Source organism: Enhydra lutris, unplaced genomic scaffold (assembly GCF_002288905.1).
Source record: "Enhydra lutris kenyoni isolate GAN:26980312 unplaced genomic scaffold, ASM228890v2 scaffoldscaffold15, whole genome shotgun sequence".
Taxonomy (NCBI): domain Eukaryota; kingdom Metazoa; phylum Chordata; class Mammalia; order Carnivora; family Mustelidae; genus Enhydra; species Enhydra lutris.
Window position 1 is genome coordinate 48,562,804 of NW_019154099.1, and position 15,721 is coordinate 48,578,524.

At 43.4% G+C, this 15,721-nt stretch overlaps 1 protein-coding gene across 1 annotated transcript in view; it reads right to left on the reverse strand.

The window, feature by feature from the left end:
- Nucleotides 1-10: 10 nt before the first annotated feature.
- LOC111147005 (DAZ interacting zinc finger protein 1) overlaps nt 11-15,721 on the reverse strand; it is a 47,909-nt gene continuing 32,198 nt past the window's right edge. The window contains exons 12-20 of the mRNA XM_022502844.1: nt 14,238-14,297; nt 9,197-9,339; nt 8,582-8,752; nt 7,994-8,115; nt 7,337-7,390; nt 5,375-5,568; nt 3,749-3,879; nt 2,717-2,891; nt 11-930 (exon numbers count right to left, since the gene is read on the reverse strand). Coding sequence (XP_022358552.1) covers nt 854-930; nt 2,717-2,891; nt 3,749-3,879; nt 5,375-5,568; nt 7,337-7,390; nt 7,994-8,115; nt 8,582-8,752; nt 9,197-9,339; nt 14,238-14,297 — 1,127 coding nt within the window. The 3' untranslated portion in view covers nt 11-853. The remainder of the gene's footprint in view (nt 931-2,716; nt 2,892-3,748; nt 3,880-5,374; nt 5,569-7,336; nt 7,391-7,993; nt 8,116-8,581; nt 8,753-9,196; nt 9,340-14,237; nt 14,298-15,721) is intronic.

Genomic DNA, 15,721 nt, shown 5'->3' on the forward strand with positions numbered 1-15,721 from the left:
AAAGACAGCTTATGTGAACTTTCTGACCACTGACAATTGTTAAGAACAGAACTAATTAGTTTTGAGGTATTTTATAATATGGGTTGGCATTTGAAAAGAGTGGGGAAAAAACCCGACATACACGTATGAATTCAGTAATGACTCAACCTTTGCATATACTGATAAATTAATTGACATTGAAAACAGCTACATTTTACTCATAAAATATCCAAGGTAGAGCTTATACTGCAGAAATGGTATTTAACGTTGTAAAATAATTGTTTAATAACAACATGCTTACAAGGGCTCAAGTTGGAGTATGGTGTACATACTTCTGGAGAATGTATTTAACTTAGCCCAGCTCTATTTTTATAATTCTAAACTTATTTCTATATGAAAAATAACCAATCTACTCTTAAGATTTCACTGATTCCACTAATTCAATTTTAAGCGTATTAATGGAATTTTATAATAAAACACTTCCAGTGTGAAAATGGACATAAGATATATTAAAAAAAAAGTTTTAATTCAAACTGAAACCTGCTATAAGTTTAAAAAAATTCACTTAAAAATTAGTTGAAAAAATACACTTAAACACTAGAGTACCGTTCTGAAGAAAAAACTTTTTATGACTTCAAATGACATATTAATTTTAAGCAGCAGAAGTCAAACACCTCTATATGCTTCAAAATACTGTTGACAATTTTTGTTTTCTGATACTGAATTAGGTGCTGTTAAAGAGATCCTTGTTCTTGGAATCAGCTTCGGTGTTCTCGTGGGAAATACTGTAAGGCAGGAGCGGGGGGTGGGGGTCTTGTGGGCAGGTCGCTGGAAACCTGCCCGTGTCTTCACCTTGACCCCCCTGAGGCGGTGGTTACACATCTGAAGAGTCGCTCCAGTCAGTCACCGTCACTAAGCTGCTTTTCAGGGTGCTGGATTCGTCTTGAAGTCCTGTGGAGGGAGAGAGAGGAAGAGGAAGAGGAGCTCCAGTGATGAGCCTGTAAAAATCTGTCATTTGTCGCTCAGTGTCCAGGTCTGTTGGCTAATCCCCACGCCCCCAGCTCCCACAGGCTTGGAGGAGGCTACAGGGCCACGAAAACGGCCACATCTCCAGGGAACCATGAGGGACCCTTGTCTAGAGGTTTCCACTCAGCATCTTTCCTCTGTATTCAGCCCAGGGTCAGGATCCTTAACCGCGCTCAGGAACGTTCTGTTGTTGCTACTGACTCTGAGTGACAGGTGTGAAGAAAGGAGGATAAAATTATAATAAGCCAAGGAGGAACTAAATGGTAGATATGGGTTTTCTAGGGTCGATGGGCTTCACTAGGAAGCACAGATAAGCTAGTGATGGGCACCGTGAGAAAGCAAAGGCCCGGCTCATGTTCTGGGGGAGAGGAAAGATGACTTGGAGGGCTGGCGCAGCAATGGCTCATCTTACAAAGTGATGTGGTGAGAGATCTTGCTGAAAATGGGAAGGGCAGGGAGGTTTGCACGTATAATTTAAAGTAACAGATGGGGCGGGGCGCCTGGGTGGCTCAGTAGGTTAAGCCTCTGCCTTTGGCTCAGGTCATGATCTCAGGGTCCTTGGATTGAGTCCTACATCAGGCTCTCTGCTTGGCGGGAAGCCTGCTTCCCTCTCTCTCTCTGCCTGCCTTTCTGCCTACTTGTGATCTCTCTCTCTGTCATATAAATAAATAAAAATCTTTAAAAAAAAAATTAACAGATGGGGGCAGGAAAACACCCAACAGGAGTCCTGAGAGCTGTCCTGAGAGCAGAAAATGAGCCACACCCCCATCTGTCTTAGCAGGACATCAAGAGTTCAAGACTAGGGGCACTTGGGTGGCTCAGTCATTAAGCATCTGCCTTTGGCTCAGGTCATATTCCCAGGGTCCTGGGATTGAGCCCCAAATCGGGCTCCCTGCTCAGCGGGAGGCCTGCTTTTCCCTCCCCCACTCCCCCTGCTTGTGTTCCCTTTCTTGCTGTCTCTCTCTCTGTGTGTCAAATAAATAAACAAAATCTTTAAAAAAAAAAAAAAAACAGTTCATTTCTAAAGTTGATGAGCCTGGAATCTGTAGTCTGACTTACTATCAAGAGACGTGGTGGACCTTGGGGTGCCACACAGACCTGAGGGCGGGCGCTGTAGCTGGGGGAAGGGCGCAGACAAGCCCTTCTAGATGACCTTTCACCATGTGCAAGAATTACTTTGACAAAAATTACAAATCACATTTTATAATTTTAAAAATTAACTATATTGGGAGTTAAGTTACTGGACTTAGCCAGACCCTAGGACTCATCCAGAAACAATGTCAGCTCCTGGCCTCCTCTCTAATTCCTCCCACTGGCTACAGTGTTGCAAGAGAAATCTTTCCTCAAAGAAAATAAAGGGAAACATTTAATATGTAAACAGATTAACACAGGAAGACTGCCAGAAGAATGGCCCCATTCCGCTGTAATATCAGAAATTTTAATTTCCGCGAGGCACCTGTATGGGGAGAGTATCTGTGTGGGCATTTTCAAAAATAACATTAAAATTTAAAGACTAAAGTTTCGGTCCAAATTAAATACACCCGGGCGAAAGGACTCTGAAGAGGAGTAAGTGTGCACAAAGCACATGGTATTTGTTACACCAGCAGTGTTTCTGTCCGATGCTGTTTCAACGCAGCTTCGTTAGATATTTTTAAAGAGGACACGAGTAACTGGAAAACGGACAGCGCTTCAAGGCGCTCAAGCAGCCAACCTTCTGCATGTGGCCCCTTCAGATTAGATGTGCCCCAGGCACTTGGCACTTGAGTTGAATTTGCCTCATTCTTCACAAGGAGAGGTTCCTTCCGTTCTCTCCCGGTTTTCTTGCCCAGAGATCCTTCCTCCTCTGAGGATGACAGGTCCCAGTCGTCATCATCCACGTCCGCGCACTGAAAGAAATGCACAGAAATGCATGGAGAGCCGTGAGCGTTTCTTAAAGACGCGGCACATGCGGGCGTCCCTTGGTTATTCTCTTGGCCAGACAGGGCCGCTGACACCGGATGATCTGAAGCTGGGGAACCTCGGAGATTTTATGTCTGGTGATTTCTGGAGGGCAAGGAAATGGATTTGGAAATCTGCATTTTGTAGGACGACAGAACCTTGTTTCTTGCCATGGAATTTCCATGTTTACTACTTACTCTACCGGCCGTGACTTTAGAAAATCTTGGAAACACTACGTTGTAGCAGTAAAGCTGGGCTGGTCCACAGGCAAGAGCTCTTACGTAATCTGGGATAATCTGACCTTGAACCTCAGGTTGGAGCTGCTGGGAAGGTGTTGGGGCCTTTCCTCCACTCTGGGAAGAGAGCTCGGGCTCTGCCCTTGTCTCCCTGATGCCTTTCTCTGCACACTCAGCTCCCAAGTGGGGCTAAGACCCCCACAGTCCCTATCTTACTGTCAGGTCCTGCCGTGGACCCGGAGCCGAGGCCCAGGTTCTAGCCAGTCCCAAGCATCCGGGTGCAAACTCGCTAATATTTGGCCACGTCAAGCCAGACACGTGATGGGAGTTTGAAAACCTGTAAAGCCTAAGAAGCACGTGATGCCTTCTTACCCACTGTCGTTCCAATATCCTGGATTCTCTACAGAACAGAAAGAAATGCAACCATCCTGCAGACAAGGTACGGTATACATCTCATCGGCTGCCACTAAATATTTGTTTGACATTTTGCTATAAGAAGTACAGTTATTAAGGTATATTCGTTAAAAGATGAATTTCTCTGTGTGTTTAGAGAGCAAGGGTGATTTTACCTTTAGTTCTTCTTTTAACTCTTTTTTGATGAACGCCTCAGCAACGTTAATCCCACCCGCTGGCTTATTCACATTTCTGTGATTTGAAACCGTCTTTTCAACTTTTTTGGTTAGTGTTTTAATGGCGGTTCCTGTGTGACCAACAGAAAATAGGTACAGTTTTTAAAAAAATTCTTTTCCGATCCCAAAATATCTTGAACAAGTGACTTTGAAAGAGTCTGAGCATTACAAATCATCATGTTTATTAAATTAAAATCAATTGATATATTTTGGGGGTTGTAAAAAGTTACATTAAGACATATAACTCCTTTTAGAAAAATCATGATCCCCTAGACCAGAAGCAGTAACATGTTCTTTTTTTTAAAGAATTCATTCATTTATTTGAGAGAGAGAGAATAAGAGAGAGACAGCATTAGAGGGAGGAGATCACAGGGAGAAGCCGACTCCCCGCCAAGCTGGGAGGCCAATGCGGGACTCGATCCCAGGACCCCAGGATCATGACCTCAGCTGAAGGTGGTCGCTTAACGAACTGAGCCACCCAGGCACCCCAAGGTTTCATTCGAAATCAAAGAAGGATGGCCTCATTCAAGCTGTGGTCAGAAACTTTAATTTCAGTGAGGTAGTCTGTAGGAGTAGAATATTCATGGGGGTATTTTCAAAAACAATATTACTTTAAAATTAATTAGTTATATCTTATGTAATCATATAAATCTTATGTAATTATATAAATTATATAAACAAAAACTTTTATATAATTATATAGTTATAATTATATAAAATGATAATTATATAAATAAAAATTGTATAAAATACAATAAATGAATTATATCTGGTATGTTCAAAATATATAATTTTTGAATTGCATTAAACAGAATTTCTTTTTTTAAGAAATGACCCTTCAGCCCCATTTCTCTTCAGCACACGGTCAGCAGCCGTACACTTGGCTCTTCTGCTCCTTTAGAACCAACCCGTCTCCCCAGGCGGCCCAGGGTCTGAGAGCAGCCCTTTTCACAGACGCCCAGTGTGTGCGTTAGTTGCGTCCCTCCACGGTCATATGATGATGTTCTCATCCCCAGTATCTCACAATGTGACCTTATTTGGGGAGAAGGCCTTTGAAGAGGTAATCAAATTCAAGTGAGTTCATGAGGGTGAACCCAAATCTGGTACCACTGGTGTCTTTATAAAAATGGGAATTTCGGACACAGATGCACGAACGGGGGAGGGTGATGGTCCCCTCCAAGCTGAGGACAGAAGCTTAGACCAGATCTTCTCCTCATGGCCCTCACAAAGAACCAGCCTTGCAACCCTTGATTTTGGCCTTGTAGCTTCTAGGATGGAGACAAGAAATTTCTGTTTTAAGCCACAAGATATGTAGTACTTTGATCCTACAGTCCTCGGAAATGAACATACCTAGGCACCCCCAACTGCTTCCTCTCCTTCCACCTGAGTGTCAATTAGCTGCTAAGCCCTGGGCATCTTCCTTAGGCAGCCGTGGCTTCTGGGTTAGCCCCATTCTTTCCTTGAGCAGTTTCTCAGCCTCTCCTCCCAGTGCTTGGTGGCCCCCCCCCCCGGGAACCACTGTTCCAAACAAAATTTCCAGAAGGATTTTCAATGACCAGAGCTCACCTGCGGGCTTGGGAGAAACATCGGAGTCCTCGATTTCACTTCCCTCGGTCCAGTCCGTGTCGCTTCTGACCGTGTTCTTCCCAAAGCTACACCTGTTGCTTTTGGAGGACGGCGCAGGAAGCAAGTCCGGGGATGCACACGCCTGGAGGACGTCATCACCATCTAGCTCTTCCTCCGAACTGAACGGAGGGGTCCTAAATGAAAACCCAAGGATTTGGGGGAAAGAAATCTTTTCTGTGGTAAAACTACCCCATCTTTTAAAATAGCATCATTCACAAAACAACCTGAGGGTTGATGCGGGGAGGGGTGTTGGGAGAGGGGGGGTGGGGTTATGGACATTGGGGAGGGTATGTGCTATGGTGAGTGCTGTGACGTGTGTAAACCTGGCGATTCACAGACCTGTACCCCTGGGGATAAAAATATATTATATGTTTATGAAAAATAAAATTAAAAAAAAAAATAAAATAGCATCATTACTTATAATTTACCTCCACGCTGTACTTTACGGAGCGCTTTTATAGACACAATCCCACCTGCTTCATCACCTGAATTAGCACCCCATTTTAAAGTGGGGGGGATGGGCTAGATGGGGGATGGGCATTAAGGAGGGCACTTGCTGCAACGGGCACTGGGTGTTGCAGGAGGTCACGAATCACTGGATTCTACTCCTGAAAGTATTGCACTGTATGGTAACCAACTAGAATTTAAATAAAAAATTTAAAATTTTTTTTAAAAAGGGAATTGTCTATGCATAATGTACATATGGCTGACAATAGTCGGTACACTTGGAAATTGTTGGGTGAGTGTTTTTTTAGCCACAATTAAAAAAGAAAAATTAAAGTTATTTAAAAAAATAAAGTGAGATGTTCATAGCAGTGTTCATTCATTCAAGAATATTCTTTGATTACTTAAATTTTTCCAGACAATGTTCAGTCATACTACGTCCCATGAAATAAGGTTCCTATGAGATTTTTGTACATGAAAAATGCTTTTGAAAGGTCAATCATCTTATTGTCTCTATTATATTCTATTTATACCATCCTTACTATCTATATAATTTATTTTGTCTCTATTATATATACACAATGCCTCAAGAAGAGATATTTATAGCAGTAATACCTCTAGAAAAAGTCGATGATGAAATTCAGTTATGATAAGATTAGTTTTACTTATAATTAATAACAATAATGTACCTATAATTTATTAAGTCCCCATTAAGTGCCAAGCCCTAAGGTTAAGCTCTTTTCTTTTCTCTTTTTCTTTGTAAAATATTAATCTTCTAATTTTTATCTATTTTACTTTTTTTTTTAAAGTAGGCTCCATACCCAATGTGGGACTTCAACTCATGACCTTGCAAGACTTGTGTGTTCCACTGACTGAGCTGGCCATGCACTCCCAAACTCTTTTCATATATTCTTAATTTATAGAACTGTGTTGTGAAAAAAGCAGCATCGCCCCATTGAACAGATAAGAAAACAGGCCTAAACAGGTAAGCAAGAGAATCAGTGGAACAAGTTCATGAGTGACGGAGCTAGGATCCTTACTATCCTAAGAGAGCCCAAGAGAGTAAGGTCTAGCACCATTCCTGATGTCTGTAAGAACACCATATCATCTGATTATACTCTCAAAGATCCAGCCACTAAAAGACAACATCATTCATTGAATTCATTGTGCTTATTGAAAATCATGGGACACAGAGAGGGGAACAATGGAAATGACTGGAGGTGACCCCACTTCTTAGTGGATGGAGGCCACAGGGTGATAAGGGCTATTGACTTACAGAGAATCTGATGAAGACACAAAGACATGTAACACAAAGGAGTAATGAATGGTGACAAATGAATTGTGATGTTTAATAGTTAGGGTTTTAGTTAATCACAGGGCACATACCAATTTACAACAAAACGAATATTCAGGGGAAAGAGCTTTTTAAACGCCCTCTCCCCACTCCCAAGTACTCACGTAATAGTTGAAGTCTTTCTGGGAAAATGATCTTCTATGATATTTTTCTTAATTCTAAAACACAAAAGAAAACGATTTCTAAATGGCACAAGCGAATAATGTAATTTTCAATATAAATTTCTATGGAATGGGTAATTTTTGCTTTTGAACATTTGTTAAAGAGAATAAGCTACAAGAAATGGGCTGGTACCAAGGACAGGCAGGTAGGAACTGTAAGCGTGGCGCTCTGCTGGGGCGGACGTTACTGTGGGTAGAATGTCTGCGTGGCCCTACAATCCACGTGTTGAAGTCCTAACCCCGCAGGGACACTCTCTGAAGGTTGGGCCTTTGGGAGGTAATTATGTTTATTAGAGGTCATGAGGCTGGGGACCTCATAAAAGGATTAGTGTCCTTTTAAGAAGAGGAAGAGGGATCAGACCTCTCTCTCTCCCTGCCACAGGGAGACACAGTGAAAGGGTGGGCCATCTAGCAACCTAGAAGCAGGCTGTCACCAGAACCCGACCATATGTCATGCTGCTATCAGACGTCCAAACTCCGGAAGTGTGAGAAAATAGCTTTCTGTTGTTCAATCCTCCCAGTCCACAGAATTTTGTTATAGCAGCCCAAGCTGACCGGGATAAACATGAGTACAAACCTTTTAGGGTCGAAAATACTCACTTTGGGACAGACGTCCTATCGGTAAAAACAGGTCTTTGTCTTATCAGCTGTCTGCTTCTGGGAGGAAGCTGCACAGCCTTGGGTATCTCTCCATTGGAAAGGGTATCCACTTGAGGAACGTACTTATCTGGAACAGTACCATCATTCATGAATCTCCATTGCCTTCGCGATCAGTGAGTGAAAAGCACAAGAAAATACTACAATACTGTCTACGCTGGCTCTTGAAACCAAAAAGCTCTTGGCTCTACAGTCCACATGACAGGCATTTTTTAAAAAAGATTTATTTATTTTAGAGAGAAAGAGAGAGAGCAGAGGAAGGGGCAGAGGAAATAACAATATCCAAGCAGATTCCTGCGGGGCATGGAGCCCGATGTGGGAGCCGAAACCAAGAGTCAGATGCTCAACCCACTGAGCCACCCAGGCGCCCCACCATTTTTTAGTATTAAAATTAAATCCAAGACTCAACCTATAACGGTCCAAACAGTACGAGACTTGCCAATGAAGTTCCAAAGTCTGCAAACTGTTTAACATTATTAAAGGCAACAGGACTTCTTTCCTATGTGCAGAAATGAAATGGCGGCCAGTGACGGGCTTACCCGAGGTCAGTAAGGTTCTTTCCTCAATTTTACAGCTGACCTCATGTTCAAGGAAGTCTCGAATTTGCTGAATGTTGGGTATATGTCTCTCTCGTTCGTGTCTTGCTGATTCCACAGTTCTTAGCACCCTGCTGAAGTGATCGCTTGGAATTCCACGTATATCCTGAAGCAATACAACGTTAAGCTTATTAGCCTGGGACATTCTTCATTTCATGAGCGTTTGTCAGCATCAACTGTGCCAACCTTGTCCTTACTGCTGCATCCGACGGAGGGGACGCCCTGACATAGAACACAGCATTCTGGCCTCAAGAGGAGCTCTCAGGGCAGTGGGACATAGAGGGGTGTGTATGAGTGCACGGGACTGGTTAGTGGTGCTAGGCGGTGAGCGCCAGGACCAAATGCACAGAGAGTGGGGTGTGTGTGTGTGTGTGTGTGAGAGAGAGAGAGAGAGAGAGACCGTCTAACCAATAATGCAAGCTGGGCCATCAGGACAGAATGAGTGCACAAAGACAGAAGAGACACGCCTTCTTCTCTTCTCTGATCCTCTCCTATTGAGAAAACAAAATACAACACAACCAGCGAACGTTCCCAAAATGAATGAGCTTACTGCATTAATCCCCAAGGTTTCCAGCTTCTCTAGCAAACTCTGCTCCAAGACGCTCCTTATTTCCTTGGTGAGGGAGGGGTTACTCTTCAAAGCTTTCCTTAGGTGGACCTTGCTGTGATTTAATTTCTGTTCGTTCTCCCTTCCTGAAATAAGGTTTACAAAGTGTGTTAAAATTTTAAATACATAAAAGCTCTAAGTAGAAAATGGCAAAACACTGCTTTTAAAAATAGCAAGCAAGCATTTTGTAATGTGATAAGGTTTTTGGATTGTTTAATCATTTATATGGTGCTGAAGTATCACAACTTTTAAAAGTATCTTAAGTTGGCCTCAAAACTTCCGTGTCTTTAAAGACTCTTTCTTGGGCGCCTGGGTGGCTCAGTCGTTAGGCATCTGACTTCAGCCCTGAGTCAAGAGATCCGGGGGTCCTGGGATCCAGCTCGCATCAGGCTCCCCGCTGGGCGGGAAGCCTGCTTCTCCCTCTCCCACTCCCCAACTTGTGTTCCCTCTCTCGCTGTCAAATAACTACATAAATAAAATCTTAAAAAAAATACTCTTTCTTGACCCCTTAACTGCATCATTATTAGATGAATAATGTAAGAGAAATGTCTCTGCAGAAGCACGGTAGAAAAAAGGAATTCTTTAGACATTCAATGGTCCATCCTGAAATTATTTTACTACTTTCTGAAGAATTCATCTCGCCTAAATCATTAGAATCTATGTATCATTTTTGAGGAAGCCCGATTTATATTAAGTAATAAAGTTTTGATTTAATAAGTTCAGCAGAACTTATTAATTTGATATTTTGAAATTGATATATTTGAAATCGGTAATTTGAAATTGATACAAAATTTCAAAGTGTGAAATTATCCCTCCCAAAATATGTACCAAGATGAAAAAGAGGTTAACAAGAGTCTTAGGAAAAGTATATTCTGTTTACAACAACCTAATCATTAAAAGCAAAGGAAAAAACAACTGGCCAGATTCTCCTAACTTTTCCTTCCCTGTTCTTCTTTCGTTCCCACTAAAACAGGTGGCGTTCAAGAGCGTTTGGGGAAGGGGAGTGACTACATGACCCTGAATGGAGTCCTATGTCCAAGCAGAGGGAGGGCTTGATGGAAGAGGCTCCTTCCTGGGTTCCTCTGACCCTTTGTGAAGGTGCAAAGCCAGGTCTGGGAGAACACGATGACACTGCTGTCATTTGGAGTCTTTCCCCGAACAGGAGGTGGTGCCTAGTGCCTGTGCCGAGCTGGTCTGGGGCTGCAGGGGCCCAGCCCCACCCACCCTGCTAGATGGGAGTTGTAGGGACCCACGATGTTCAGACTGACAGAAGATCCACAACAAAACGCCGCAATGTCTCAGACTTTCCCTAAACTCCCTAAAAGTCCAGCAGTAAAGAATATTTCTGTTCATGAATCCACACTTTTGCTGAGGGCAAAAGTAGTTCAATGAACTGTGTGTACATTAGGTAAGAGGAAAAATCCTGCATGTTAATGCTGTTCTATAATTTGGAACTGCGGTTTGCGAAACCGAAATTACGAAATTTTGTAAGATTATGCATTAGTAAAAATCAAAAGTAATCCTGAATTTTTCATTCTCAGCATTCATGCTGCTTTCTCACCAATGTTTTCCAATATTCTGGAGACACCTTAGAAAAAATGCTTCTGGGGGCACCTGGTGGCTCAGCTGGGCGGGCATCTGACTCCTGATTTTTGGCTCAAGTCATGATCTCAGGGTCATGGGATGGAAGCCCGCATCGGCTCTCCGCTCAGTGCGGTCTGCTTATTCCGCTCCCTCGTGCTCCTCCCCATCTCACCCCTGCCCCACTCACACTCTTGCTCTCTCTCTTTCAAATAAATAAAATTAAAAAAAAAAAAAAAAGGCACTTCTGTCTTGGGAACAATACAGCAAAATCCAGAGGGCTTAGCTGCAGCCGTGGCCGTGTTGCGGACTTTGGCGGCTGGCTGGCCATCAAGTGTAGAAAACCATCTAGGGTGAACAACGAGAAGAGGTACCGAGAGACTGCCCAGGGGTCATGGTGCTACCACAGGAAGAGACACAACTCCCGCCCTGTTCACACAAAGGGAATTTTCGGGCCAGTGCCCAGGATATAAAAAAGAACTACACAGAAGCACAGCCAGAGAGACTCCAGGCTCTGTCTGCTCCCCAGGACCTGGGTCAAGAGAACTGAATTTGTTTGCCGACTGGGTTGGGTTCACCCTCAGCCCTGATGATTAGCTCCTTCTGGTGACTGAGTTTCCCAAAATGACTGCAAATTAAACATTTCCCCTATTCTCAAATTTGCATTATATGTTGATGCTTGCTTTGGATTTGTTTATGGATAATGAGAAAACTCTTGGTAGGAAGGACTCTTACGAGGCTGGGGCTGGTCAGGGGGAACCAAGAGAAAGAATGTAGAATGGACAGGAAAAAAAAAAATGAAGTTTTTAATGTAAAGGTGGAATTCATCGCTGGAAAGCCAATCACAACGGAAGATTTTAATCAAAGCACGTACTGCTCACCAAGATCAGTAAGACAACACTTTCCCAGGCAGGTGGCCCAACATACAGCAGCCCACACAAGTGATCATTTCTAGCAGACGTACAACGTACCAGTTTTGGTGAACAAATAGCTACAGCACAAACCAAAGAGTGAAAAACAAACACCAAAAAACAATTTCTGAGTCAGAAGGGATGTCAAAATCTAGCAATCAGTCTTCTCATTTTTCACGTGAGAATGAGAAAACCAGAGAGGTAAAGACACTGCTCCAACCCCCGCCCCCCCCCCCAAGTCCTGGAGCAGCCTGCCGCTGTCCCCTTTGTTCTTTGCGGTAAACTGTGGAAAGCTGGAAACCTGGGCTTGAGCTCCAGCCCTGTCACTAATTAAGCTCAACAACTTGGAGCACGCTCCCCGTCCCCCTGCGTTTCGAATTCCTGAACAATGAAATGGCCTCTGAGACCCCTGCTGGCCCACATTCTAACATCCTACAGAACAGCAAGATCAAATACGCCGCTCCAGGATTGTCAAAAGTGTTAAGGATGCAGAAATGGTCATGCACGCTTCTGGGTAACAGCCCCCGTGCTGTGCACGCCACTGCCCAAATCCAGCTGTACAGGCATCATCTACAAAATGTTAGCCCAGCCGAGGAACTTTCTGATGGCAGTTTACGTGCTAGCGGCTTGCTGACTCCACAGAGCTCCTGAAGGATTCGTGTGGTCACTGGCTTCTGTAACAGCGTGCTGGGGACTCAGGCCTGTCTGGCTTCGGCCCTTGTCCCTGTCCCACTAGAGCTGTGTCTAAACACATGGAAGGCGGCAAAGGTTATTTTCTTTCCCAGTCTGGTTCCCTGCATGTGGCAACAACAAATGAGGGCGTTTGCTGGCAGTGGTCCCAAACTCACATCTTATGCGGACTGGGGAGAAGAATTCTACAACACAGCCAGAAGGATGTCGTGGGTCTAAGTGGAGGCCCCGAGGGGTGACAGTGGACTAAGTGAGGACGGTCTCTAGGAATCTAACAGACTTGGTTTTTTGTTTTTTTGTTTGTTTTTTTTTTAAATGAGTGTGAACTTGAGACTCTGTATAACCTCCTGGCGCATTTCATGGATTCTGCTGAAAATAAGATATTTGGTGTTCCAGACATCAATAAATAACATGTCGGAGGGAAAAAGCACATTACTTGAAAGCGAATGGAAAATAAACATCACACAGATACAATGGACGTGCCTGAGTCATGTCTTGATTTGTAGCCCTGTTAAAAATAATTTGGGAAGGGATGCCTGGGTGGCTCAGTTAGTCAAGCATCTGCCTTCGGCTCACATCATGATCCCAGGGTCCTGGTATCGAGTCCCATAGTGGGCTCCCTGCTCAGCGGGGAGCCTGTTTCTCCCTCTGCCTGCAGCTCTCCCTGTTTGTGCTCTCTCTCTGACAAATAAATAAATAAAATCTTAAAAAAATAATTTGGAAAAAGTCATCTAGAGAACACAGAAGTTATAACAAATATTAAGAATTTACAAATCGGAATGTATCATTTTTCATTCTCTTCCTAACACAAAGGGTAAAACCCGAGTTCATATAAATATTAACAATTTGCTTTCTCCTAAAGAGACAATATAGGGTGTCAATCCTTATCATTGTTAAGGAGAAAATGATGGTAAACAGATTCAAGTACAATTGTTTCAGGATCTACAAGTCTGGAATCAGGAAATACTCTAAATAATGTGCAATGATTTTCATAAACTTCAAAGATTAATTGACAAGAAATAATTTTGAGAGCTGCTGAATAAAATGAATAAGCCACAATGACTTTAATTTTCTCCCCAAACCTTGAACTGTTCCCAAGTTTCACCATAAAGACATTATCCAGGGGTCCCTCGGATGGCTTAGTCGGTTAAGCCTCTGACTCTTGATTTGAGTTCAGGTCATGATCTCAGGGTGGTGGGACCGAGCCCCTGCATCAGGCTCTGCACTGGGCACGGAGCCTGCTTAAGATTCTCTCTCTCCCTCTCCCCCCATCGACCATGTGTGCACTTGCTCTCTATAATAAATATATCTTTTTTTTTTTTTAAGACATTCTGCCTACAAATATTCTACATTGGGAGCTTGAACATGCTTTTCTTGCTATTAAAATAACATGGAAACGGGCAACTCACCCTCTCATTTCACAGATTCAGGGTGTGAAAGAACTCCCGTGCTAGGAATATTTTTGTCTCATATGGCGCACAACGCATTTGTGTTGACTTGCCCTCTGACCAGAAAAATATCTGCATTGACGTAAAGACTTCGGTTTTTTGTCCCCCAAGTTCCCTAACACAGGAAGGTCTTAGTCACATGCTAAGAATACAGTAAAGCAGGGGAAAATATAACAGCATATTAAAGGAATAAGATCGTAGAATACTACGGATGGATTGAAAACGTCATCCCTAAACCTAAATGTCTTCCCTAACTGGTGTGACAAAACCACTGGATCGTCAATTTCAAGATTTGGGTTTTAGCATCTCAATAGAATCTATGCAGGTAGAAACCCTGAGCGAGTCCTTGGTTACCTTTTTCTTCCTCTGAAAGCTCTTCTATGGTTTCCAGTATGTGCGATGAGAATGCCTGCTCTATTAACAAGGAAAAATAAGAATAGTACAAACAGGACAAACAGCAAAGTAAAATTAGTTTCCTTTCAAACAATTTTGAAAGATATAGTTTCACGGTATTTTAATCATGCCTAAAACAGCAGAATTTGCTGGGAAGAAATATGGAGGTGGTCAGTTAAAGCTGGTCCCTTTTTCATGGTATCTGCTCTTTCTGTGTATTTTCCATTAATTCACCCCCCCCCAGGAAATTACATTTTCAGATAATTACATCATTTCTCACTCAGCAATCTCGTGCCTAACGGGATTCTTTTAAGACACAAGGACACAACTGCAAAAGGTCTTCTTCACTTATCCCCCCCGCCCCCGCACAATACCTTCCTTATAAAATATTTTGATGAGGTGGCTAAAGAGAAAATTAATGAAACTATTTCAATTCCCAAAGATTAAAAACATGACAAAATGCTGAGGCCCTGGGATCCCCACTTCTCGCTAGCCCCAAGGTCTTCAGGTGGGAGGACCAGGATGGTGAGAGAACAGGTCAACCCAGGATCAGCAGTAGGATGAGGACCCCATTCTTAGACACGCCTGTGTCCCCATGTCCCCATGGTTCACACCTCCTTCTGCTCCCAGAAAGCCACCAAGGCAAGGCTGTAGACAGATGACATGTGAAGAGGAGCTGTTCTCAATCCCACCCCAGAACAGTGCCCTGGGTGGGTGGGGGTAGGGGAGAAAGGTCTCTCAGTGACTTCCCAGATAACATGATTGGGGCTCAAGGAAACCTATGGGCAGCCTGGGTAAAGCCAAGCCCCATCCCATTAAGAGAGGGGAAGTTCCTTCTTGGGGAAGGTCAGGTTTGGGGGGGGTCAGGAAATCAAGCTTCGGACACTGGGATAAAATGCAACCGAAGTCTAGCCAGCAAGTGCGTGTTTCACTCACCTTCAGCTTGGAGAGTGCCATAGGGCACCTCCCCAGGGAGCTCTCCCCCTGCGCCTACAAGGTGAAGGCCATTTCAGTCCACAGTAGACCCCAGAGTGGGCAACCAGCAAGGGTAGTCACGGCCAATAATTACTGAGCGCCCACCAGCTTGTCGGGCACAGATCTACGTGCTTTGCAAGTATTAGCTTAGACTTAACACCTCCTACTTGGAAGTCTAAGCTTTTAATTTGCCAAAGCGTATTTCTGATACTCTGTTTTAGGCATCTACAAACACACACACACACACACACACACACACACACACACACACACACAGGTATACACAAATAAATAAATATATATTATATTTAAGTACATGTAAAGAGGCTCTTCTAGCTTGTTAGCGACGTAGTCAATCCATCTAACACTGAGTGGGAGAAAACCGTTTTACACTGCTTTCCAGTGAACGTTTGGAATATGGCTTATTAGCAAATAACCCCACTCAATTTTGAAACATGAACATGATCTCA